Source organism: Rhipicephalus microplus, chromosome 2 (genome assembly GCF_043290135.1).
Source record: "Rhipicephalus microplus isolate Deutch F79 chromosome 2, USDA_Rmic, whole genome shotgun sequence".
In the NCBI taxonomy this organism is placed as follows: domain Eukaryota; kingdom Metazoa; phylum Arthropoda; class Arachnida; order Ixodida; family Ixodidae; genus Rhipicephalus; species Rhipicephalus microplus.
The window spans coordinates 274,777,381-274,804,447 of NC_134701.1; the positions used below are offsets into that span (position 1 = coordinate 274,777,381).

A 27,067-nucleotide genomic window follows, 5' to 3' on the forward strand; every position below is an offset into this window, starting at 1 on the left:
CCGGGATCAGGAACTTTTCTCGTCCCACTTCTTTCCGCTCTGAAGACGGTCACGCCCATGATGCCGATCAACTCTCGACTAGCAAAGCAGTTCCACCGCGTCGCTGGTGATCTCCATAACCTGGGCGTCACCGTGACTTCCCTCAGAGCTACGCGGACGTCACCAGAGGCTGTTCGCATAGCCCGCGCCGGGGAAACTAACCGATGCGACCTCCAGGGGCAAGGTTGCTAATCGTTGAGACATCGAAAAGTTCCCCCTATCATGGCAAGAAGATATGACGACAACGACAACGAATATTAATGCCGATGAAGTTGTACGTGCTGATCTTGGTGTTCTCATTGACAGACATCACGTTACAGCACTGGTTGACACTGGCGCCGACTTCTCAATCATGCGACAAGAGCTTGCCGTCCGCCTTAGAAACGTGAAGACACCATGGACAGGGCCGCACATAAAGAATGCTGGTGGTCAGCTGATGACTCCCACGAGTAAATGCACCACTCGACTTCGCATCGGGGATTCTAGCTTCGTGGCCACTTTTGTCCTGTTGCCAGACTGCTGTAAAGAGCTAATTTTGGGCATGGATTTTCTTTAAGATCATGGCGCTTTTCTTTAAGATCGTGTCGGTGTCCAATGAGTGGCCTTGCTATAAAGATGTGATAGCGGAGCACATAGTCGCTCTTTTGCTCACACAAGGCATTTCCATTGCGAGGAGTCCTGCCGCTTACTAGTGGACAGGCAGAAGTGCTCCTCACAAACTTCAGCAACGAGCGTCGTCAAATCCAGAAGGGTACCACAATAGCCTACTACAACGATGTAGACCAAGCTGGGGATTGTATTACTTTGCAACCAGACGACACGACTGTTCCTGCCTCGACAACTTTGTCGGTGGACATCTGCTCAACGCTACCGCCTTCCGATAGGAAGCGCTTGCTTGAACTTATACACCAATTCGAAGACTGCTTTTCACGTACGCCAAAAGTCCAGCAAACACCATCGCCTAAGCACAGCATCATTACTGAAGACAACAAGCGACCGATTCGGCAGAACCCCTACCGTGTGGCTCCGAAAGAGCGCGAGGAAATTCAGAGGCAAGTGCACAAGATGCTCGTGGATGACATCATACAACCTTTGAAAAGTCCTTGGGCGTCCCCGTGGTTTTGGTCAAGAAAAAAGATGGCAGCTTGTGCTTCTGTATTTATTATCCAAATTGAACCAAGTCACGAAGAAAGACGTCTATCTACTGCCTCGCATAGACGATTCACTCGATCGGCTGCGCCATGCGCGCTATTTCTCTTCAATGGACCTCCGAAGCGGCTACTGGCAGATAGAAGTCGACGAGAGAGATCATAAAAAAACAGCCTTTGTGATGCTCGATGGCCTTTGCGAATTTAAGGTGCTTCCTTTTGGGTTGTGCTCAGCGCCAGCCACTTTTCAGCGTCTCATGCACACCGTACTATCAGGCCTGAAGTGGCAAACATGCTTGGTCTATCTGGACGATGTTATAGTATTCTCAGCAACATTCGAGGAATATCTCAGCCGTTTATTCACCACCCTCCAAGCCATACGTTCGGCCGGCATTACTTTAAAGCTGGAAAAATGTCATTTTGGTTTCAACGAACTCAGCTTCCTAGGCCACGTCGTCAGTCACGAGGGTGTTCGACCTGGCCCGGCCAAAATAGACGCCGTAGCGCAATTTCCTGCACCATGTGACAAAAAGGCCTTGAGATGCTTCTTAGGGTTGTGTGCATATTACCGGCGATCTATCGAGGACTTTTCGTCTATTGTGGCACCATTGACACAACTCACAGGTGAAGACGTCCCCTTCTGTTGAGGGTGAACAGGAGCAAACGGAAATCAATGAGCTATGACAACGCCTGCAAACACCTCCTGTCCTTGCGCACTTCGACCAAGAAGCCCCTACAGCACTTCACACTGACGCCAGCAATGTAGGTCTGGGTGCCGTTCTGGTGCAGTGGCAAGACGGCTGTGAAAGAGTAATAGCCTATGCCAGCAGAACTCTCTCTCACATAGAGGAGAACTACTCGACTACCAAGAAGGAGTGCCTTGCCGTGGTGTGGGTGGTCATCAAATTTCATTCATATTTGTACGGCCGCTCCTTCAAGGTTGTTAGCGACCATCACTCTTTGTGCTGGCTCACCAGCCTTAAACATCCATCTGGCCGTTTGGCGCGCTGGAGCCTAAGGCTTCAAGAGTTCGACATGACCATCATCTATAAATCTGGAAAGGGGCACACCGACGCCGACTGTCTCTCACGGTGGCAGTTGTGCATGTGCCATGAAGGACTATGAAATGAACGAAAAAGAAGAACTCGCTTGCGCGTTCTATGAAAAAGACCGACCTGCTTCTGGTGTCTCAATCTCTGCTGCAAGACCTCTGCTTTGACGTTGTGACAATATGCAGCAGTGCTTTAGTAGGTAAGCAGAAAGTAAATTTTATTCGGTTCTGAAAGATTTTTTCCCTGTTTTTATAGGGGAAGACTGCTGGCCATTCCCACTTCGGGACAAAGGTCAAACCTAATCGCTGAATCATGGGCATTCTGGACAGCCCGGATTTGATCAAACCAGTTATGGCTCTTGAGCAATGGATAAAATGCTTCCTCCATCAATATGTGGTCTGTGGGGTGCTGTAAAAAAGGGCACTCCCTGAGCATGTGCTTAAAAGTGCTTGCTGCACCACAGTCGGGACACAAAGGGATGACTTCTATGCACTTACTGAAGAATGGGAGTGTGGGATACGAGTTTATTTGAATGAGCCTGAGAGTCTGAAGCCTCGCGAGATTTCGATGTGGCAAGGGGAAAGTCCTGTGGCTCATCTGGTAGTGGCTAATGACCTCGTTAAAGGTGTAGAGAACATTCCTGAAGTAAGAAGTGGGGGCTTATCCTATAAAAAAAAGTCAGACCAAGGCCGTCGCCGGTCTCGACTAAAGAAACTTCCCACTTGGGTACGGCCTTAACTCATAAACGTTCGCTAGAGCAGGGTGCAGGACCCAGTTGCGTTTCATAGGACTGAAAGAAAGTTATTTTCTTTCTTTCTTTCCTTCCCCCTACTTCAGCGCCCCCAGGTAGAGTGTTAACTTGCTAACTCATCACGTCACTACAGTTAAACCTCTACATAAGAGACACTGATATAAGAGACAAATGGGTACAAGAGACACCAGTGTACCTACACTAAAATATGGGTTGATAAGAAAATGCATACTAGGTACCCTGCTAATAAGAGACATCTCATATAAACGACAAGAATTGCTGTCAGGGGCATGCCTCTCATCAAGGGGTTTAACTGTACGTGGTTTCCAGCGGTGCTATAGTAAATAAGAACATATAGTAAATGTAGGACAAAATTTGCACCAACCATTGGGACATTCTGGAATATAAGATGATGTAGGAGGGCCTCGGTAAAGTTAATCACAAGTAACAATCAGAAGTAATGCTCAAACTACCCATAGTAGGACATATCAGGGCACTACAAGATGAAATAAAATGCAATTAGTGCATTCCAGCCTGATTAGTATAAAAAGAACTTCTTGACAATATCCTTGTTTTGTTATCACCAGGCTGCGCTCGGCTAAATTCCCTAGCTTCGTTATGTCGCAGGGCTGGCTATTGTGCAGTAAAGTGGGTAAAAGGCACGTATGGCTACATCAAGAGGCCATTCTAGGCAGCGGGTAGTTTAAATTGTGCTAATGGTACACAGATTACTAAAACAGGTTTTCGTTTCAAATTAAGCATTTTCTTGGCATGAGAAAAGCACAACAAAGTTTCTAAAACACTCTTCCAACAATTCATATCGACAACATTTGCCTTTAGTGTCCCTCGGAATGCATGTTTACAGTGTGAAGACCAACTCGTCAACCTATGCATGTTGGGCACGTTCCATCTAAAAACTGTAACACACATGAAAGAGGTGCATTTAACTGTAAGAGGCATGAGCGAATCTTCATTGTTGACATTTGAAAAATTAATCTAATGAGCATCTTCTTTCCCATAAAACAAGATTGAAAAAAGCCTGCATGAAAGGATGTAGCTGACACTGCATTGGCAACAGCTTCCCATAAAAAAATTCAGTTACAGTGCCATCGCCATCACAAAAACGGCAAAGGACATTTTATTGCGAGTTTGCATAGATGATTTGGCACTTAACAAGCTATGTGTGTCGCGTTTGCTCTCACATGAAGTGCAATAGGTGATGTTTCACAAATATGAATGCTCACATCAACGGAAAGTTATTTTGCATGTTGTAGATTGCTGTGCCACGACCTTTTTGCATGCTTGAGGCCTGTGACTGCAGGTGCTGCAAGCAAGGAGAGCTCTTCAGCTACATGTCAACCAGGTAATGTTTCCATCGGATGAAAACGCGAAGATATCTAAATCTTGGAAACGAGCTTGTCAATTAGCTAAAGCTGCTCTTGTGTGGATTGAGCTTGTGTAGGTCATGGCCATCAAATACACCTGCGATCAAGGCATATCAAGAAGTGATCTTATAGACATGAAAACTGGATCATGGTGGAACAAAATTAACTGCCAGGAGAATTAACTGCTCCATTCCAAGAAGGCATACTGTAGCTGTCTCAATGTCTTTTTTTCTGATCGTCAACCTATGGACACATAACTTCTCCTTTCGCACCCACGAATATTTGGGAGGCACTGAATTAAAGTAAAAATGGTTATTTTGTTCTAGGATAGTATCGGAGAGCGTGATGCAGGGTCAGTGTAAAATTGCATTGTGTAATCAAGGTTTTTCATAGGTTATTTCTCTGGTGGTTTTTGCCAGGACCAAATTAATATGCCATAAAATGCGGGTCGTCACAAGACTGGGAGCAACATTCAACCGAGCTTCCACTGTGTACATGAGATACATTGTTGACTATAAGGCACCTCCAAAGCAAAACGAGTCGCTGAATCCATCTGCTTTTGTGGCTCCTCATGGACTATATTACGACTTTTCTTGATTAAAATTAATCACTTGACTGCCTGCGAGTGACGCTAGCAACAATGCAAGTACAATTTGAACAGTGCCACATCTATCAGTCCAGCAGGCGATTATCTAGGTGCAGGCGTAGAAACAAGCAACTCTCACCTGGGCAGGCAGCTAATCACAGGAATGAGCAAGAGGCACAGCCAGAAGTTGGCAGTGGCCATGGCATGCTGCATGACCCAGTACGGGTTCTGGAGCGTCGGGGAATCGTAACACACGCTGTTGTACAGAAGGGCGAATCCGAAGTAGACAAAGAAGCTGGCCACTATAGACATCCCATGCATAAGGGTCTGGAAAGATGCCATGAAAAGACAGTACTTGCAGACAACAGTTAAAGGCAACACGCATTGAACAAACAGTTGTATTGCGGCCTATGCCAGTTGTGTAGTCAAGCATCTCTACAATGAAATCGCCTGTATAACAAAGAATTGCTTACATTCGAACATTGCGGTGTGCCACCTTTACAATCAATTTCACTGTATAAAAAGTATCACGAAAGTCCCAAGAACCTTGTTATAAAGGTGTTCGACTGTACTTTAATATAAAAGCAGTGGTGCAAAATGACCAAAGGCAACAACATACATGAATACTTCTGCTGTGCACAGTACATGTGCCTTTCTGTCTATGTTTATTTGATGCTGTTGTATGTACATTACTAAGCAAGGCTTCTTGACCTCTCGTAAAGGTAACGTATAGTGTATGTTCTTGTGAAACCAAATGTTGCAGTAACTGAAGTGAGAAAGCAATGGTCAGTAAAAAGGGGCAATGGCACACTTTTGAGCTGATAATTGCAGCTTTAGAATACCATAAATATATGCTTATGATCACAAATACATAGTTAAATTGTGGCAATAGCCATGAAAAGTATGGCTTCTGTTTTATTTTTCAACAACCATTACTGTCACTTAACAGCAAATCCACAATTTACCTTTGATATGCAAATAACATCAGGCAATTAAAGAAAAACGATGCAAACAGAACTGAACATTTTCCACTAGTACTATTATCAAATCATGTCTATGACAGGAACCATAAACCTGATTGATTGATATATATGGGGTTTAACAAACCATATCCCTAATAATGATAGAAAAGCCTGTCATTTTAAATTGTATCCCTTTGTGTATACTTGCTTGAAGTTGCACTTACAAGATATAAAGCATAATAAACTGCTACACATAATATATTTTATGCCTTGCTTTTAAAAATCGTTCTTTTCACTAAGTCTCATAACAACATATCAAACAAGCCCTGCCCTATGAAAGAGCCAATATGCTACTGAAATACTCAGCTATGTCCAAAAGCAGCTCAAAAAGCTGCTGCAAGCAAAAGGAACAGCACAGGTGAAACAAAATACTCATTTCTGAATAAAAAAAACAATACCGCACACCAAAAAAAAAAGAAAATATACCTGCACAGTTTGCTCAAGTTGCGAAATTGTAACGCTATGTATATATGTAGTGCAACAAGATATAATTTATGTTATGCGCATGTACATCTTCCTAAGTGCTATAAGTCTCACTAGGCTTGCTTACTTTCAAATGCTAAGTATTTGTTCAGACAGGAAGCCCATTCAAATGTTTGCAAGTGAAGTATAAGGTCTAAGAAGGTTAACGAAGGAAGGCAATACCTGCTCCCTCCGTGTTCTTGCAATCTGGCTTACAAGGTATATGCTTATGACAAAACTGACCTACTTTATAGAATCTTAACAGCAAACTTAGACTATTTTATTGATGTGTTAAAGTGCCACACTTCGGGCTGTTAACATAGTTCTTTTCTAACAGTAGCAAATAAATGAACAGTGCTCAGTAGAACTGTGCGAATAGCGATGTTTTGGGTGCAAAGCGAATTTGAATGTGGAAGTGTGAATGCAAATCGAATATTTTTCGAATATTTCTAGAACATGTGTAAAATATTTTTCTAATACCTCCAAGCGAAAACAGAGAAAAAAAAGTTTGGAGAGGATTCCCGAGCATAGATTCTTATAGGATAACAACATGAAAGTGCTTCTTTGGGTTAGGTCGACGAAGCGCTGGCGGGGTGGTATTTCATAGCTCTCTTGTCAAGAATGAAGCAAAGCAGAGGTCGAATTGCCTTTTTGTGCACGATATGGTGCAACCAGAGTGTTGCTGACAACACTTTGCATATGAAAGGCAAAGACGCTATCTCCTCAACCTCTCCTCTTCTCTCAACTTTTGTGGAAGCCCAACTGCTGTTCCAGACAAGGGTGTGCTCCCTCCAAGTTCGGAGCTCCAAGTCTGCCACGTACATGTCAATTTATAAACGAACACCTGAAATTTCGAATGCTAGAAATATTCAGAGCCTGAATTTTGGGACTTGCTGCCCTAATTTCAGGTCCAAAGCAGCATGGATCGAGTCCCCACCTCTGCCACATTTATCATACCCACGCTGGAACCAGCGTTTTCTCGAGTCATTACTATTGCAAACGTAGCAGAGCCTGAAAGGCAGCTTTGCTGCATTACGAGAATGTGATGGGGTAAAGCATATTAAGAATCTTAAGCAATCATTGGCAGTATGACATACCTAGACTGTATTTGTTTTCGGGAAGTACAAATAGAAAAATTTCAGTGCAAACTAAATCGAATAGCAAAAACTATTCGAAAAATATTTGAAGTTTAGATTATTCGCACACTCTTAGTGCTCAGTCAACTTGTACGCATAAAAACAGCTGGCCCAGTGCGTAAAATCTTGTGTGACCTTATTAATTTCACATCGCATCGTAGAAAATGGGAAACGGTTGAGCAGCGGCTGAAGATGGCAGCATCCTTGTATCGAATATGAAATAATCCTTTAAGACTTGATACTAGGGTATTAATATTCGTGTCCTCTAATGTACACCTGTTGATCAGCACTGCGACACTTATTATTAATTTATGAACATGCAAATAATTTACCATACCGTGTTGCACACTTAGACACGTAGCATTCAGTGCGTGCAATGCAGGAGAAAGGGTCCTCTCACCCAAGACTTGCACTCAATGGCAACGTGCAGCATCTGGACGCAGAAGCAGGCGGTGCATATGGTGGTCCCAAACTCCCAGATGTCCACATCGCTGTCATAGTACACCTTCAGACGTTGACGTTGATGTAATTGCAGTGCACATGTGGTGGTGAAGGAGGGAGTGGGAGAGGACAAAATGAGGGGGGTGGGGTGTAGAAGGAGGTGTGAGGTGCCGGTTGTGGTAGGGGGGGGGGGGGGAAGGTTGTAGAGTGGGGGACGAGGAGGAGAGGACAACCAAAGGAAACGCATGTCAACTAAAGAAGGTTCTCTACTGCAAGGTCGCTGTTGCTGCAGCAAAAGCATTGGGGGACTGAGGCAGCAAAAACAAAAAAAAGCCAAAAAATGAGTGAAATGGGAATGCACTGTGTTACAAGTCCCAAACGAAAGGAGCAGTTAGCGAAAACATGGGCCTTCCTTTCAAATATGCAGGTTGCTCAACAGCCATACGTGCAAGCTTGCCGAACGGACACAAAAGCATGTAGATAGATATGGCTTTTATTCAAACAATACATTTCACATTCTTCTAGTAGTTTACAAAATGTAACATTTAATTACAGAGCTAAAATTGTACAAAGAAAAGATAAGACCTTACTATCTTGATTGTGTATCCCATGAGAATTCGGTCAGCCCAACCTCTACCCATTGCGTTCTAAGTAACTGCACGTGCTGTATCATACTGCGGACTTGTTCACCTTAGGAGAAAAAGCTGACAAAAACTGAACTAAGCTGTGCACAACACCAAGAAAGCTTCGAAATACCTTTTCGCGATAACGCAGAAATGCAAGCATGAGCTGTAGCTGGGCAAAGTAATTTCAGCTAGGTCCAAACTACAGACATGAAAGGGTTCTTGAACGAACAGAATGAGAAAAAGATGGGTTGAGAGTAGTTAGTTGGAACACGAAGAAAGCAGGCACGGAAAAATGAGTTTTCTAACACTGTGCTTCCGTGAGAGTGTATGGGAATCGGCAAATTCTATACTCACAAAAAATGGCACAAAGAAGATGATAATGCTCTGGTACAATGCGTCAAGCATGTTGACCCAAAAAGAATACTTGGTGTACGTCTGAAAATGAAAAAAATGGATTACACATCAAAGATGTGAAATCAGAAATGTAACATGGCATTTCACACTTTAGTCTGGAAATGGCTACTCTAAAAGCTTATATATATAAGAAGCATAAGAATATATAAAACTATATTGTGATCCCCTTCGGATGCTATACGTCCGGGTTCAACTGCATATTTTCCCATCATCGCAGCAGTTCAGGATTGCGAGGCCGGTAACGCACAGGAGTTGTCGAGTTCTAGCGTGAAACCACTCACTTTAGACTTTCGGCCCGGAGTGTACAGGGCTGGCCTCTTGAGCAACAGGTGGGCAGGGCAGTCCTGGTCGTAGATGCCCAGGATGAGCGGTGGCAGCGAGGTGAACAGCACGTTGTACAACATCAGATAAAGCTGGTCTATCATGACCGCTCCCGTGAAGCCACAGTACAGCTGGTACCAGAAAAGGATGAAGATAAACGCCTGCAACGAAAACTGGGTGTAAGATGTTGCAAGCCAAAGAAGCTGCAGGAACATCATATTCATGAGTGGCCAGCCTACCTCTGTTCTCGCTCGGCTGATTGACTTAGAACTGATTTCTGCGTGCCAAAGGTATGAATGTGCGGTGAAAGCTAAGGAAGTTTTACAATACCGCCATTTGGGGAGATGATGAAATTGAAACAATAGCGAAACTGGACAGCTTTTGAAGCATAAAGTTGTCAAAAGCCAATTTCCCACAACAAAATCTGAGGCTTCATCTTAACTTCAGATAGTGCAGAAATAGAGAAAGATAGTGTAGAAAATACCTATTTTCAGATAGTGTAGAAACCTCAAGAATAGTTCATCAAGGTGGCTGTTTTTGATAACAAAATAAAAAAAGGAGCAAATTTAAAGGCACGAGTTTGGACACGTGTCGCCATGGACATGATTGCCGAGATCTGCTCTGGTGCTGCCTAAAGGATGCCAAGAAAAAAAGAATGCAGGTATTAGCTACAGATTTGTAAAGGTTGCTTGAGTGATAGGTGTATGCTAGGTACCCATTCGTGATATACTGGGCTGAAGTGAAATTTTGCTCTGGTTGGTCTTCAACCAGCAGCAAAAAATTGTAATGTTCAAAGGTGCCTGAATAACTTCCGATATTTTTTATTTTAAATTTCAAACAAATGTGTGCATTAAATCAAGTACAGAGTTCCATGATGACCAACAGTGCCAAACATGGCAACGATATGTGCTGCGGGTGCACCACAAGATAAAACAAAGCAATTCCTTGCTTTCCTATAAGCCTTTTGATATCCCCGATTTTGGTCACAATGTCACCAGAAGAGTCTGGTCATGTCAGCAGCAGAAAGAACCTGTTTATCTGTTTGCAGGTACATGCACTCCGTCTTCCTCGCACGGCAAAAAGGAGCAGTCAATCAAGAACAGAGACAAGCCAACAAACGAAGCATAGGAATGGAAAGAGAGCAAGACGAGCAAAGTCTGCATTTCAATCATCATATGTGTGTACCTCTGCTACTACAGCACCATCAAAAGCAATTCTTGCAGCCACACATTCATAGTAGACTTGTTCACAACTGAAACACAACTAAACTGGGTGATTTAGGGACTCTTTAAATAAAATACTATCAGGAGGGACGTACAGCATTCTTGTAGAAGAAGTACACTACGGCCCGGGCCAGCCGGTCATAGCACCAGTGTCCATGGACTAGAAGCAGTCGCTCGAGGTAGCGAAAACGGGCGAGGGCGAAATCGCTTGCCATGACGGCCTGCATGCCTTCCTGGCCGCTGATGCCCACACCAATGTCAGCCGCCTGGATCATGCTCACATCATTGGCACCATCACCTGAAAGCCACAGCAAACACGTTGGCTGTGCTGAGCAATTCAAGTGTAGCGGAATAATTAGCTGGCATAATTAATGCTACGAGCGAGAATATATGTGTGGCACAGGTTTTATATATGTATATTTCAATTAAGGGAAGCATCAAACCTTGCTCGGCCATGTCAAGACCACACAGTGATAATTTCCTGCTTTCTACATGAGAGACTATTAAGACAAAATCAAGTACAACTTAGCACAGACAAGTAAAACAACTATATACATACTATTTTCAAAAGCTAGAACTACTAATCAGAATAAAAACGTTCTGGTAGATTTACAATGTTTTTGCTACTGTCTTTGCTAATATTAATAGCCAATATTTATTGAAAAAGTGCTTCAATACTGGGAAAAAATGAATAAAGCACAACAGATGTAAGGTAGCTGACACTTACCAATGGCAAGGGTCAACACATTCAGCCGGTCTTTAACGAGATTCACAACACACGCCTAGAAAAAAAAAAGAACATAATCAGAAAAGATCAATTCATTTCAGTTGTTTGATGGATCAATCAGATGAATCAATGAGTTGCCTACCTTTTGCAAGGGAGTGGCCCGACAGCACAGTACCACGCTGCACTGCTGCGCCAGGCGAAGAAACAACTGATCTGCAGAGTGTTCGAGGATGAAGCTTAGTGTGCGACCATCAATGACCAGTGCCCGCTTCTTTCGGTGTCGAAGGGAGGCCCCGAATTTCGGCTGTGTGTCGTCAACCGGCTCACTTCTGACCGGGCCACGCCTTCCGAAAAGGAAGTTGGCAAGTCGTGACAGGAGCGTGGAGAAAGAGCGCCGCCTCTGGCTTTCCTCCATGTCTGCCGTGAAGCAGGTCAAGCAACGGTCAACTTGCTCGAGGTAGAAGCGGATCGTTTCCTCAGTGGCCTCCTGCAAGCACCATCATTTGCATCATCATCATCAGCTGCCACATTGCGCCCACTGCAGGGCAAAGGCCCCTTCATAGGTTTGCATATAAAGCTGGTATCGTGCTTTTGCTATTATGTTATACCCGTGAACTTCTTAATCACATCTGCCCACCTAACTTTCACAGCCTTCCCCTCGTGCGCTAGACTTTTCTTCAAGTCTAGTCGGTTGCTTTTCATTTCACCACATGCACTGTCTGTGCCCATTCCTTCCTTGATTTGAACTAAGATGTCCTTAACACTTGCTTGTTTACTGACGAACAATGCTCTGTACTTGTTAGTTCAGGTAACGCTAGGGGCGTGTGATTATTGTAAACCTCGAATATTTTTCGAGTAGCGTTTGCTATTTGATTCGATGCGCACTGAAATTTCGCTATTCATAACTATCTAAATTTCGCAAAGACGAATCAGCCGTCCGACTAAAAGTGACCCCTTCAAATTTTCAGCACGCTTCACCTCACTACAATCGCATTGCGGCAAAGCTGCCTTTCAGGCTCTGCTACGGTCGCAAATGTATTTGCTCAAGCAAACGCTGCTTTCAATATGGAGATGATAAATGTGGCAGAGGTGGGGGCTCAATGAGGTTTAGGATATAATATTTATGCAGCAAGTGCAATAAATTGGACGCTGAAGATTTTGAGCACCCAAAATTTGAGATGTTCTTATTTACAGATTTATATGAGGCCCATTTGAAACACTGGAGTTGAAGGGAGCATAACCTCGTCCGCCACGTCAGTTGGGTTTTCACAGAAATTGAAAGAGGAGGAGAGGCTGACAAGATAATGATCTTGCCTTTCAGGTGTAAAGAGTCGGCAACACTCTGGTTGCACCAAATCATGTACATCAATGCAATTATGCCTCTGCATTGCCTCATTCTTGATAAGATCACTTTGAAACACCCACCTGCCAGCGTTTCATTAACCTAGCGAAAAACAAAAAACAGTTTCATGTTGCTATCTCGTAAGAATATAAGATAGCAACATGCTTGAAAATCATCTGTAAATTTTTTTTCTGCTATTTCGCTTCAAAGTATATGAAAAATATTCTAGAAATCTTCAATGAATAGTCAATTTTATTTGCACTTGCACTTCAATGTTCGAAAATCCCTCGCACTCAAAATATTGCTATTTGCATAGCACCCATCATTTTTGTTTCCAAGGCTAGCCGAGTCATCTTCAATCTAAGTTCTACCCTTTTTGTAAGCCTCTAGGCTTCTGCTTTGTACATGAATACTGGAAAGATGCAGCTGTTACATACCATGTGCATAATTCACCAAGTCGAAGTGTAAAATCAAAATTGTACAAGATGAAGCGAATAACTTTCTCACTAATAAAACAGCCTAAACTGCAACTCACTGCAATCCAACTCATCAGCTATTGACAGGCCATGCAGTGGAAAGCCATGTTTGCAGTCTTACACAATGTACTATGCCTCTGCAAGGCATGCCACTGAGATGCGTCCCTACGAGTGTGATAAAGCACAACTGTGTGTGCCTCATGCTAATGATGAAGATTCTATTCCATGCCCAACACATACAACAGCTTCTCTTTCAACCCATCCACTTACCCCTTTTCTGTTAACCACTGTAACATTAATGCCTGTCCAGCTTTACTTCAAGTGAATAACTACTACAACAAGTTCATAACTACACATATGCAACCCCACATCTAGTGCATACTTAAATGCTGTCTAAGCCACAGTAATTTTGTTGAGTTTGACAAGTGTACATGTAACAGAACGGCCTTCAACCCTTCAAAAACAAGCCAAGGTTGACGTACCTGTGAACGAGCGTTGAGTGTTATAACTTCCATGTCTGTTGAGAATAGCCGACATGAGTAAGCAATGTTGACGGCAGTCTCCTGCAAAAGAGAGTTAAAGCAATGGTCTGTATATTGCGATGCACCCCTGAGCAAACGTATAAGCACAAGCCAGAGATTCTGCAGTAAATTTTTATGCAGTGACATGGACAGAAGTCGAGTGAAATGAGCTGATACGAGCTGTTGCTTTAAGCTCACACACACAAGCGACTTGTAGCGACCGCATGGCCAGATTGACAGAAAAGTGACCAGTAAAAACAAAAAAGAAACCTAACCCGCCCAACGACTTTGCAAGACAGAAACACTGTTTTGGCTCAGACACTTGCTGCTCAGATTTCTCGGTCAAGACACTGCTGTTGAAGTGCACATGGATGATAAGTTGGATGCACTAGAGCATGCATGCTTATTTGGCAAGCCGATGACTGCATGAGTAGACTAACTGCATGAACTGTGAAAGAAAAGTGCATTTCAATGTGGTCACTGCACATAGCTCCTCGATTGCCAGTTGTAACTAGTCCCATGCCTTTTTCCAATCGTCGCCATGAACAAATCCTACATAAGAGGCAATGTCTAAAGCTTACCTGTTTGTCTCCTGTGAGGACCCAGATGACAATGCCAGCAGACCGTAGTGCAGCTATGGTCTCAGGAACTCCTTCTTGGAGCCTGTCCTCGATGCCAGTTGCTCCCAGCAGCTCCAGGTTTGTTTCCATAAGGCGAGCTGAGCTGACAAGCCTCTCCTCAGCATCTCCCACACTGAGCTCAGAGGCCTTGTGCTGTTCCAACCATTCTTCGTACTCTTCATCCTCCAGCACCTGAAGTAGTAAAGTGCACATCACTATGCTACCTCAGGCAAATCCTTCAATGACTATTTGCATTACATATAAAGTTTCCAAGGAGAAGGCAACAGTAACAAGAATGCATAACATTGAAGTCTTCGGAGAAATTGGCAAGGACTACAAAGTAATTGTGGTAAAAGTTAGAAACAATTCTGATACTGGAGTATTACAGGCTGATGCCTTGCTGTTCATGAAATGCAAAACAGGCATCTTAACTAGTTGCAACTACACCGGCGTCATAGTAATCCACCTGAACCACTTGGTACCACAACTGTGCACTTAGAGCTCCTCATAAAAACAAAAAAAATTTCTTCACAATTGTTCTCTTACACGTATGTGCCCAAATAAATGTACAGTAGAGCATGCACTTGAGAAAAATATGAGTTGCTTCCATCACATGTAGAAATAAAGTTCCTGACACATTAGAAATATTGGAAGCTTTTCATAAGAGTGCAGTGAGAAATCCTTAGAAAAATAATATAAGGAGACTGGTAAAGAACAGAACAAACAGAAGATGATAATACATTAAACAAAATCAAGCAGAAGATTGGTAACATCAGTCTGACTTTCAAGTGCATAGTCGTAAATACTAGAGGACAAATAGGCAGTAGTATTAAAATGCACAAAGCTATACAAAGCAGCCAGTGTAGAAGTACAGAGTGATCAGCCCAGGACCTATAATGAGAGAGTACTGAGAGATGCCTTTGTCTTGTGCAATTACTATTCATAGCTTTAGCTTCAGTACAAGATGATAATTATCATCGGTGTGATGACACTGTGAAAAAATGAGCTGTTCACCCACCTTTTTTGCCATGCAAAGTACCCGGAGGCCTTTCTTGCTGTACTGGTTCAGGTGCTGCTGAGTGCGTAGTATAACTTGACGCATGACTGTTAAAAAAAAGGAGGGGGGACTTATGTATTCGCTTTATGAAAGTGCATTATTGCGACTTTTGCTTTTATACGGAAGCAAAGCAGAACTTGCTCAAGCCACTGACCAAATGGACACGGGGCAACTACACAATGTATTACAATAAAGTGCATAAAGTATACAACTGACAGAAAGGAGTACTTAAGGATGTGAGACCCAGAACTTTGTTCATTAAATTATTCATGCTGGAGGATCGAGAGGTTTAAGCACAATAACTCATTTCTACCTTCATTTGTGGTTGGTATATGTCAAATGTGTTGGATAACTTGTGAAATGAGGAAAGAAAAGTGAAGACGCGTGCTTTATGAACGGTGAACACTGTAAAGCACGAGCCGCATCTGTTCCTCACACCAATGATATTAATCCCCTTGCTTCACTTAAATTTTCAAAGCACATGCAGTAAATGTTGAAAACTAGACTCGTTATGTTGGACTAACAACACCTTCAACATAATTAGTTGAGTCTTCTTACAACTCTCTCTGCCATACTGCTGATGCCTGCATGTTCTTATATACATGTTTTCATCCAAGTCCGAGATTGAGAAACTTCATCTAAGTCTGAGATTAATAAACATAAGTTAATTGGAATTGAAGAAAGTTGATAGCTTTTTTTTTAATAAGTCATATGCATAATGTATGCATGCTGCTCAAACACATGCACGGGTTGACAATTCCTGTCTGCACGAGCGATAAATGTCATGCAATGGTTTTTTTACCCCGGCGCTATACATTTGACAGTTCATGCATTTGCTTGATTTCACTGTCCGCTACGGTGGAGCTGTGGTTATTGTGCTCAGCTGCTGACCCGCAGGTCGCAGGGTCGAATCCCAGCTGCGGCGGCCACATTTTCGAAGGAGGCAGAAATTCTCGAAACCCATGTGCTTAGATTAGGCGCACGTTAAAGAACCCTAGGTGTTTGAAATTTCCACAGACCTACCACTATGGTGTCACTCACAATCATATTACGGTTTTGGGATGTTAAACGCTAAAAATTATTAGACATGACACCTCTTTTCAAAGAAGTTTCGAGAATTGGCATGGATCTATGCAACAATGCTTCACTGCCACGCAGAGTGCCTGGGTTCGATTCCGGCTCAAATGCTGGTTTTCATTCCTGATGTGCGTGATGTCAAGCGATTTCTTGTGCAGCATGGTGTATTTCAAGACCAGCATGTGACGAGGCCTTCGCCTTAATACGAAACGATGGTGCAACAAATCTTGCAACATCGGGCTACCCACCTTGGTCTTTGGTAGGGGCTAGCAGTGGCAGGATGGCAGAGTCTGCCCCTTTGCAGTACAGCACCTTCTGCTTGGTGATGGGGTGCTGTAGAATGATGGACATGCGCTTGCGGAATGAGTCAAAGGGCAGCAGATGCAGGACTCTGTACTCGATCAGCCCCTCACCTGTGCAGTGGAAGAGTCAAAGGGTTTCATTTCCACTTTTCACTTTTGCAATTGTAGCGTCATGGACAGTAGTTTTGAGACTTTGGCAAAAACTGGATATCATAGTACTTGCTTGGAGAAGAGGTCTACAGCTAAGCAATTACACAAAGATGAAAATAATTCAACAAATGTCGGTGAAATGTGTCGGAAAACATAAATACGAACAGAAGGCTAAGGAAAAGAATTACCATATCTCTGGGCGGATAGAACACACAGCCTTTATAAATTGAGATGCACAAATAGTTTGATAAAAATCATGGACGCACTCAAGTTGTGACTGAGCTGATGACATAGTAACGATTCCTGGTGTAAAATAATATACTTAGTTTACTTTATGAATGGGAGGGGAAAACACCTTTTGGCCAGCTGACAGTTCCTCACTTGTAACACAGTTTTCATGAAATCATTTAGTAAGAACCCTGGTTTAAAGCAAAAAGAATTAGTCTTTAAGATTAGCTCCTTGTTAGCTGCATGCTAGCTTGCACCAGCTTCCTACATACCAGGCAGCATGAGCGTAACTGCATCCGGTGTACGACGAAGCAGTTTGCAACCGTAACGTGCAGCGGCATCAACCAGTGCAATCTCGTCTGGGCTCTCGGCTTCGTAAATTGGCTGGAGCTGAGGGCTTGGTGTAGGCGACGGCGTCATGGTCCGCCTCGAGGGACTGGTGACAAAGTTTAGGAAAGGCAGGGCCAGTCTGTGTGGCCGCGTCGGCGTCGAAGCACGGGAATCCGTCGGAGTTGATGCCACGGCAAGACTGCGGGCCACGGGTGATGGCAGCGAGGAAGGCAAGGGACAGGACGGTTTCAGAGGTGACCTACAACCATCGGGAGATGTTGCATGGGTGCTACCATTGTTTAGGTACAAGCCACTGCTGTTCATCTGAAAGGGAAAAAAAAAGAAAGAAAGGTGGATATAGTAAGCACCGACACCTACAAATCGGACCAGCACAAGCAAAACACACTGAGAAGCACTGGCAGTCTAGCAACTAGTACATGACTAATTAAGATTAGTGCACAGGTAGAAAGAAAGAATTTAAAACAGTGTAACAGTACAGCCAATAATGTGGCGTGTTAGTTAAAAGTCATCTTGTCCTGTAAGCATACAAAAAAAAAATTCTGCAAAAGTCCGAAATGTATTAGCAAGATTGCTCTTGAGCGCAGCTTCAAAGTGAGGCAACAAGAAAACATACGAAGCAATGTGGTTGACAGCAGAGTATAGAGAAAAAGCAAGAAAACAAGCCGATATTAATAAAAACCGAAAATGGTGCTGTGTCTTCAAAATCATAGTACCATTACTCTAGAAGCTCGGCCCTCACTGGGTGAGCCTGTTGTGTAGATAGACGAAAAAAAATTGTACGTGCCAGCATGGACAAATGACTATACTTAATAATAATAATAACAATAATAATAATGATAATAATAATAACAACCGACACTGACCAAAAAACCTGAGGGCATCAGATTCTCTTCGAAAATGAAGCTTGGAAGCAGTCGAGAGAGACCGTGATAGTATACGGGACACTCCAGTATGCTTGATCATAACTTCAGTGAAGAGCACACAGTTCATCGTAGGATAAATAAATATTTCTCTTTGATGTGAAGGATGCAAATAAAGCTATCGTATATTTGCATGTTTGGTGCTTCCACCACAGCGTTCGCATTTCACTGGTCAACGGAACTACGCATAAGCATTCAAAGAACCCTGCCAGCTTGTTAAAAGCTCAGGAGAAGATGGAATGCCACCTTGTTGTCACCACTTAAGATAAACAAACTACCATTGTACAAGTAATGATGACCATAGTTATAGCGCGAGAACAGAACGAGGACAAAGACACAAGGGATGTTAAACGGCTTCTTGTCTCGTTGTCGTCGTTTTGTTCTCGCGTTATAACTATCGTCATCTCTCGTTTCCTTCTTGTCTCTTTGTTTTCATTCTGTTTTCACGCTATAACTATCGTCATGTCATACCAACTAGCCCAAATTGCCACACTTCTAATGTATTACGATTGTACCATTGTACAACAACATGGACTACAACAAAGTAGCATTGGATCAAAGGGACGGGAAGGGTTAAGGCTGAAACTCACTATGTCCTTGTGGGGGTATTTCGAAACAATGACAGTGTTGCAGGTGGCCATAAGGAGAAAGAACTCCTGCACCCGCTGGCTTTCGGGGCTCAGGAAAAGCTGCTGGCCACTGCCATCCATGCGTAGCTGGTACTCCATGTTGGACAGCTCCCTTTGCAGCTGAGGGTTCAGCGTGAACACAGTGTCATCCTGGACAAAAGAGAAGGCAATTGTATTTCAACACCACGCATTTGAGAACATTAGCACGACGTGATAAAAAAGGGACATTGCAATATGCAGTACTCCAACTGATGCACATTGATAGCAGCAGTACCGATTCTTCCCCATACGCCACAATCAAGGGCAGTTCAGCAGAAACAAGCAACTCTTGAATATGTAGTACTTAAAGGATCCCTAAACTACCAAGAGGTCGAAATGCAGTTGTGGTGTTGTAGCTGTGGACGAATATACAGTGAACACATGGCCTGGAGAATTTTTAAAAATGGTACCGCAATCGTGGAGTTACACGAATCTGATAATTGAAATGCAGCCCTCGCTCATTTCTCTTTCCTTCACCATGCTCCATTCATTGGCTCATCTTTTTCTCCTGCCAGAGTGTTCTTCCTCACCTTGTGAGGAGGATAAGCAGGGAGCGTGCGTACCTAACCCAAAGGACTGAAAGGTTCGGAGAAATTACGGGATAGTTTCTTTTATTTTGTGATGTGCCTGCACCACATAATCAAGTCTGGTTTGGCACTGTCCACCATTGCGGAATTCTGAAATCAATGTACGTGTATACATCAAACGCTAAAAAAAATATCGGAGGTGGTTTAGGATTCCTTCAAGGCAAACAATACAGAGTCATGAATTATCTGATTCTACAGTAATTATGAGCATCCCCATCACTTGCAAATGCTGCAAAAGCCCATAAAAAGCTAAGCACCATTACTATCTGCCTATTTCTGGCCAGCAAAGACACATATTGAAAGTGTGTTCTTCTTACACTTGCTGAACACACACAACAACGATTCAATAACAAAAATTAATGTAACTACTTGCCTTAGATGGCTTGGAACCACAGCTATAACTGCGTATTTTGATGTCGTTTTCCTCAGCTGGAAAGTGAATAAAAAGAGACTATATGAGTCACGAAACTGTGAGAGCTTTTGTTATCAAGTTCTACCAATCTTACTCAATCAAGCAAGATATCTATTCTCTCCAATATTGTGTATTTAGGGCATCATCTTTTGTCCAATACATTACTGAAACTTCTATCATCTTTTGTCCAATACATTACTGAAACTTCTAAGTGCGTGAACTTTTTCACACACACACAAAAAAACAACTGTATGTAAACACAGCAAATAAAGGTACAGAAGGAGACACAGCTTCTGAGGCGGAGTAGCATTAAGGCAATGCTAGGCTTGTGCGAATAGTGAATTTTAGGTTCCAAGCAAAGTTGAAGAGAATAGTGATTTTGGTCGAACAATTTCGAATCGAATTTGAATAGTATATATGTGACATATAAAAGAAAATGGGCATATTTGTAGCACACTGAAATCGCATTCGCTCTTCTCATCTTGACGAAAGCGCTAGAAGCTATGCAGAGAGAGATGGCATGGGGAAAGAAAATACGTCACGCGTGCCTCGTGACCCTTGAGAATTTTTTACACAGCTTTTCAGTGGGATCACGCACGTACGTGTGGACAAAGCGGCCTCCCGTGGCGGCCTCAGTAACGACCGAGCGCGCCGTGCTCAAATCAGCCAATGGCTGATACAGCTTCTGTGAGGAACATTTTTTGAGCTCGTGGCGTCATTTCCCAGAGAGGAAAACAATTTTTAGCTGACTTCGAGAATTTATTGTGAATTGCAGGCCACAGGTCACGCGATAATCTTTGACTCGTGTGTTCTCTGTAGCCTCGACAACTGATCAGCAGCGTTTTCTGATCATGCTCAAAAAGTGTTGCAGGGCACCTTTAAAGGGATACTGACACAAAAACTTTGACCTCGCGTTTCTTTGTTGCAATGTGTTCCTGAGGGTCTCTTAGTCATAACACGATACACGGTTTTCTGCAGCGTGGAACAGATAAATAATTACAGGCTCATTATTGCTGACCAGTGTCAGTTTCAGTTTAAAAAAAACAAGCCACAAGGTGAAACTATCACCACCTAGCAGCCGGGCGCAACGCTTGACCATGTCAGCACACAGAACTGTGACGCACCTCCGTGTGTTGCGCATAAAAAAGTTTTTTCGAACGGGAAACGGGACAGCAATTTCATCAAACACAAAACTTCCACCCTGTGTGCCGCGGCCTCGGACTCGTGAGCAGCTGCTGAGTAACAGTCTGCTGGAGCAAACGTAACCAAAGAAAAATGGCGGCTATGATGTCGTCATAACTTGCAGTGGCGTGATCACGTGAGAGAAGTCCCCAAGGGTCCCCTGTGAGGGTGTCCATAGCGCGATGGAGTCGATCGCACATTCAACGCCAAATTCAAAATTAATTTTACATACCTTCCAAGCAATTGTCACTGTTGATATTTTGCAGATTATATACACATGTTTCCCGTAATCGATCCCGCAGGTTATCTCGGTCGCGAAATTTTTTCCAGTATTTGAAATGAGGCAGACCGAAGTTCCCCTGTATAAATGCTTTCACAGCTTAGCACTCCCTACACTGCAGTGAAACCACCTTTACAGGCAGCCACATGCGGACTAATATATTTTTATTCGTTCATTGCGAATACTTCTAATTTTCAATAACTTTAATTCAAATTGAACCAAATTCTAATACTCTACTATTCGTTCGAATATTCGTACAAGCCTAGTATATGCCTATCATCGCCTTCACTATCCCTTTCTCCCTCAAACACCTTGATGATGAACTGTTAAACATAGGCTGCCAGCACCGATGCCACCGAATGTGATCGTTGAGGGGGACCACGCTCAAGGTGAAAAAGTGAATGTAGAACGATGAGCTTAAAGCCAGTTTACTCTTGGTAGTGCCATAGAGGTTGTAAATTATGCTGTCCAGGGCAGAGGGCACAAGTTATCCTTAGCACTACCCTGTACATGCAAACTTGTGTGACAATACATTGCGGGGCATGAAGAAGTGGCAGTCTTGCGTAGCGAAGCTGTAATTTTGTGTTTACACATTGTATATGTAACATAGCACTCATACTTCTGTAGAAAAAATTCAAAAATTAAGAAAACTACAAAAAACATGCAGAGTAAGGCTTATGATAGCACTAATTTCATTACTGCTTTGTTCGAAGTTCACTAAGCTGTGCACTTTGTTCAGAATGGTTGATGCCAGCTACTTGCAATCCAGAAAACGTATGTCTCTGTTCATACCTTCAGACACACTGGGGTGGTGGTGATTGTAGTCCCTGCCGCCGATCGTGCAGCGGCGAAACACCATGTGATTTTCAGTGAGCGTTCCCGTCTTGTCTGAAAATATGTACTGCACCTGACCCAGCTCCTCGGGAATGTTCAGCGCACGGCACTCGAGGCGCCGATTTGATCGCTCGTCAAAAAGCTCTATGTCTTCGTGGATGTGAAAAACTTGGCCAAGTTTGATGATCTCAATTGAGACGTACAGTGACAGTGGTATCATCACCTGAAGACACAAGCAGAGACGGATGAATTGTGAATATGCCTTACGTGTGCGTGTTAGGGTAGCAAAAACGTCCCAAAAATACTTTCGTAATCTGAAAAGTGCTAGAATCTTTAAGTCACTCTACAGTGTGGAACGAGGTTATGCCTCAGTGACCTAGGGAGTAATAGAATTACATGTACATCACATCCTATAAGCAATCGCAGTGCCTCTCTGCAACACACCTGTTTGTAATGTGAAAAAGAACCAAGGTGGTGCGAGATAACAGAGTGGCAATTATCTGCTAATTACAATCCCCCTAAAAAAACTACTTAAGCTTATAAAAAGTTCGAACAGCAGTTTCACATGCTATAGCGATTCATGGTAATAAGTCCTGAATCTAAGAATACATTGATGATAGGGCACTCACCTGAAGAATAATTATGTATGTCCAAAATGCAATGAAGCCTTCAACAGCTGGTATGTACCTGTTCTCCTGTTCATAAGGTATAAATATGACTTCCTTTCGGTTTTCAAATGATCTCAACCATAATGCACAACCTGTTGAGAAAAAATAACATTTATCAGCAGTCATGGGGCAGACGTCAACTTTACAGCAACTTAGGGACTATAAAGAATGGGAACCAATGTAGAGGGGTGTAGCTGCAGTTTTGAAACAGTGAATTCACTCGGAATATGGAAGAATGCAAGTTCCAACAGGAAAGTGTACTAGCTCGACGAGTTTGCAAAACGCCAAGTCAACCGTCATGGTAAAGTTATGTGCAATACCATTTGCAACTGCTGAGTCACGCAGACTAAGTACTCTCAGCTCAATGCTGTTCAGCCACATAGAAAAACTGCTTTAAGTACAAAGGCCATTTGATGGCCAAAGAGCACCAGGTCATGGGAAGTGAGATGTGGGCAGTGATTGTGGTAAGTGACTATATAAGGACATTAGAGGGGCCCTGCAACAACTTTTGAGCATGGTCAGAAAGCGCTGCCGATCGGTAGATAGGGCTCCCGACAGCACCTTGTCCACGCGTGCGCGCATGTTCACACTAAAAAAGCCGTACATTCGAAGAAAAAAATAAAAAAAGTGCTCAAGGTCACGAAGCACGCGGCGTGACGTTTTTCTTTGCACCTGCCAGCCCTCCCTGCATAGCTTCCAGCGCTTTCGTCGGGACCAGAGAAGAACGTAATTGCAGCAAGCGACAAATCTTTGCAACTCCACTACCACTGGACGGATTTTTGAAATTTCTGCGCCATTTAATTCATGTGGCAGCAAGCTCTTCTAGAGAGTTCATTCCATGGTTACTTGAAAAAGTGTTTCAGGGCCCGTTTGAAATTCCTCACGCTATAGCGGTTAAAACATGTTAGCATTAAAATCTCGAAAGTGATGTGAAATGTGCAAGTGAGAATAAATGCCAAGAGGTCGTGATGGTGCAGCTGCATGACATTAGCACAGAAGTCTCGTCAACGCCCTGGAGTCCAAGGGCCACAAGGCAGCAGCTTTGTTCAATACAGCCAACACAGCAGCGATCTCTCCTAAGAGGTTATGCTATGAATTTCTTGAATATATCACATCAAAACTGCGCACGTCCTTAAAGGTGCTAGCAATAACTCGTGCTAGAAAAGCAGTTCCCCCACCGATGAACATTGATATTGATTGATATGTGGGGTTTAACATCCCAAAACCACCATGATTATGAGAGACGCCGTAGTGGAGGGCTCCGGAAATTTCGACCACCTGGGGTTCTTTAACGTGCACCCAAATCTGAGCACACGGGCCTACAACATTTCCGCCTCCATCGAAAATGCAGCCGCCGCTGCCGGGATTCGAACCCGCGACCCACCAGACAAGAGGCACGAGTGAGTACCGTATTTACTTGCGTAATGAAAGCACTCGCATAATAACGCACCCCCAACTTCAGACAAAAATTTCGATTTTTTTCCCCCGCGTAATAAACGCAACTCCTACATTCATCCGCTGCAGTCGCGCTAACCGACACCTGGCGCCTCTTCACCCGTTGGCTCTCTTCCGTTTTTTTTTTATTACATTGCCGACCCCCCCCCCCCCCCAACCACCTCGGCTCGCTCCCCCCCCCCCCCCTTTCGCCCGTTGCTGCATGCCTATTGCTTTTCTCTCTTTCTGTGCGCGGCACGTCCCCCGTCTTATCTGTGCGCCACAGCGGGGTTCACGAGCGTTGCGAGTGTAGAGACATCGCAGCCGATAAGCACATAGGGAGCGAAGGTCACAAAACTGCCCGCGCCAACCGACATCGGTCGCTTCCTGCGAACCCCCTCCCCCCTTTATTTTTTTAGCCCACTTTTTTTTTCCCTTCACTCTAACTGTCCCTTCGTTCCCCGTTCTATCCTGAGTACTCGCTTTCAAAAGAGCGTCCCTCGAGATCACAAGCAGATTACCACTGTCGCGGTTAAACGATCGATTGCGGAGAAAGATAGTCGCAAAGCGTCTTTGCGTGCGCGGGCGGCCCAGAGACAGCTAGCAGAAGACAGCGCCATCAACCATTGAAGATGAGTAAAGTGCAACAAGGAAGCTGTTTCTAAACAGTGCACGCGCGTGTAAATTGCGAAAGGCTAAGCAACCTTAACTTTTTCTTTTTTACATTACCGCATCTTTTTTCTCCTCCCGAAAAACGTTTTCATAAAATTTACCCCGCGTATTAAACGCAGCCCCCAACTTTGCTCCAATTTTTCGAGAAAAAAAAAAGTGCATCTATTACGCTAGTAAATACGGTACTGTGTGTGCATCCTGTTCTTATAGCCTTGTAAATGTTACTTCTGTACAACGCGATTTTAAAAGTGGCGGTGAATGACCAAGTTACAGCTTGATAATGAATAGTTTGATTTGAGTTTGGCTATCTCATGTGCCCTGCCAATGAGCCCTGAGCTTTCGTCTAAAGAATCGCTTTAAGTGAAGTGCAGGGATAGCTATTTATGTATAGGCAGTGGTTTCACTGGCCCATGCAGCTAGCAGGTCCACCAATAGGTTTTTTTCATATATAACGGTGCCCTGGCGCTCAGCTAATGATACGTTTTTTTTTTTAATGTGTAGATCGTGCATGCATCTGAGGGAGTACAGCGAGACAAGGATAGAGTGTTGTGTTTTTTTAGAGTTTTGGGGACATTTACCACACTCGGGGAATCTGTGTATATTACTGCACTTCGTAATCTTAGTTGTTTAATCTGTTTAATGGCCGCAAGTATCGCATAAGCTTCTGCTGTGAAAATGCCGGTGTCCGGATGCATAGTACCAGCATCTAAAATAGACCAACAGCTGCGTAAGCGACAGAAGTGCGAGTTTTCGAGGCATCAGTAAAGAATTCTGGACATGAGTATTCATGTTGCATGCAGTCTGAGGAAGTGTGTACAGATATGTGCAATAGGCGCGTGCATGGTAACTTCTACAAAGGATATATCGCAGTCTATGAGCTGCCACGTAGAAGAACTGCTACGAGAAAAACTTATTGAAATTCATGAAGTGTGGTGGAATGCACCGCAACATCCCATTTCTAATAAGATATCTTGAACATATGAGTTAGTTCACTATATGGCATAAAACATAAATGATCTTCACCAATGAGCACTAGTTTTGATAGGTTCATATTTGTCTTGGGGAAGAAACCAGTTGAACTCGCTGAACATTCTGAGCAGTGGAGTAGCTGCAAGTTTTGTTTTAGGTGCCTTCTTGAATATTATATACATTCACTGTTTTACAAGTTTTGTAGCAAAACATGCGAGTACAGTTTGAGCACCTACCAATTGCACCAACAGAGCACAAGACGAGAAGTATCACAATGCACCAGACGATGTCTCTGTTCATAAATCGCTCCAGTCTGCTGCGTTTGTATCTTGGCCCATTGTTGTTGAGCATTGCCTTGGTCTCAAATCCTGCAAAAGGTTGTTCCGATTTTAAAAATACCATCAGAAAAAGCTGAGAGAACCTGCAGCTACGATGAAGAACTACTATTGAGCATTAAATACTTGTACGGTACAACAGTCCAGACATTAAACACTGATTAACAGATGGCAAGAAATATAGTTTATGGTGCCCCAGTTATGTTCCCTTTTTAATGCATCAGCACTTACAACTACAAATTTAAAAAAGGTCATTGCAAGGACTTAAAAGAAATTTAACTCTGAAGTGGAATAATATGCAGTGTTTTCAAACAGCATGTCAAGCAGTTGCCTTAATATAAATAGTACGACACACATACCAGCATACACAACAATGCCTTCGACGAAGTCCGCATTCTTGAGAACACAGTCTCGAAGCAGTAAGTTGTCAGAAGTGATTGGCACTTTTTCTCCAGTAGGATGGCAGCTGCATGAAATAAAGTTAGCACCATATGTGTCAGCAAATGTATGTGTCAGCAAATGCCTTTGAATATGCACATGTAAATATCTCTGGCGATTATTGGGTGCAGCAGTTGTATAGAAAATCACAATTTCAGTAGAAGGTTGAAGCAGTGAATGCGATAGCAACAAGTTGTAATATTATATGAAT

At 43.3% G+C, this 27,067-nt stretch overlaps 1 protein-coding gene across 1 annotated transcript in view; it reads right to left on the bottom strand.

Annotated features, from left to right (window-relative positions):
• Positions 1-27,067, bottom strand: part of LOC119178873 (phospholipid-transporting ATPase VA-like) — a 159,348-nt gene that overhangs the window by 1,567 nt on the left and 130,714 nt on the right. The window contains exons 5-22 of the mRNA XM_037430072.2: positions 26,778-26,884; positions 26,320-26,451; positions 22,970-23,100; positions 22,299-22,563; positions 20,006-20,061; positions 18,968-19,156; positions 17,379-17,760; positions 16,675-16,839; positions 15,311-15,396; positions 14,254-14,484; positions 13,634-13,714; positions 11,476-11,820; positions 11,334-11,388; positions 10,702-10,904; positions 9,344-9,544; positions 9,003-9,083; positions 7,982-8,086; positions 5,101-5,288 (exon numbers count right to left, since the gene is read on the bottom strand). Coding sequence (XP_037285969.2) covers positions 5,101-5,288; positions 7,982-8,086; positions 9,003-9,083; positions 9,344-9,544; positions 10,702-10,904; positions 11,334-11,388; positions 11,476-11,820; positions 13,634-13,714; positions 14,254-14,484; positions 15,311-15,396; positions 16,675-16,839; positions 17,379-17,760; positions 18,968-19,156; positions 20,006-20,061; positions 22,299-22,563; positions 22,970-23,100; positions 26,320-26,451; positions 26,778-26,884 — 3,003 coding nt within the window. The remainder of the gene's footprint in view (positions 1-5,100; positions 5,289-7,981; positions 8,087-9,002; positions 9,084-9,343; positions 9,545-10,701; positions 10,905-11,333; positions 11,389-11,475; positions 11,821-13,633; positions 13,715-14,253; positions 14,485-15,310; positions 15,397-16,674; positions 16,840-17,378; positions 17,761-18,967; positions 19,157-20,005; positions 20,062-22,298; positions 22,564-22,969; positions 23,101-26,319; positions 26,452-26,777; positions 26,885-27,067) is intronic.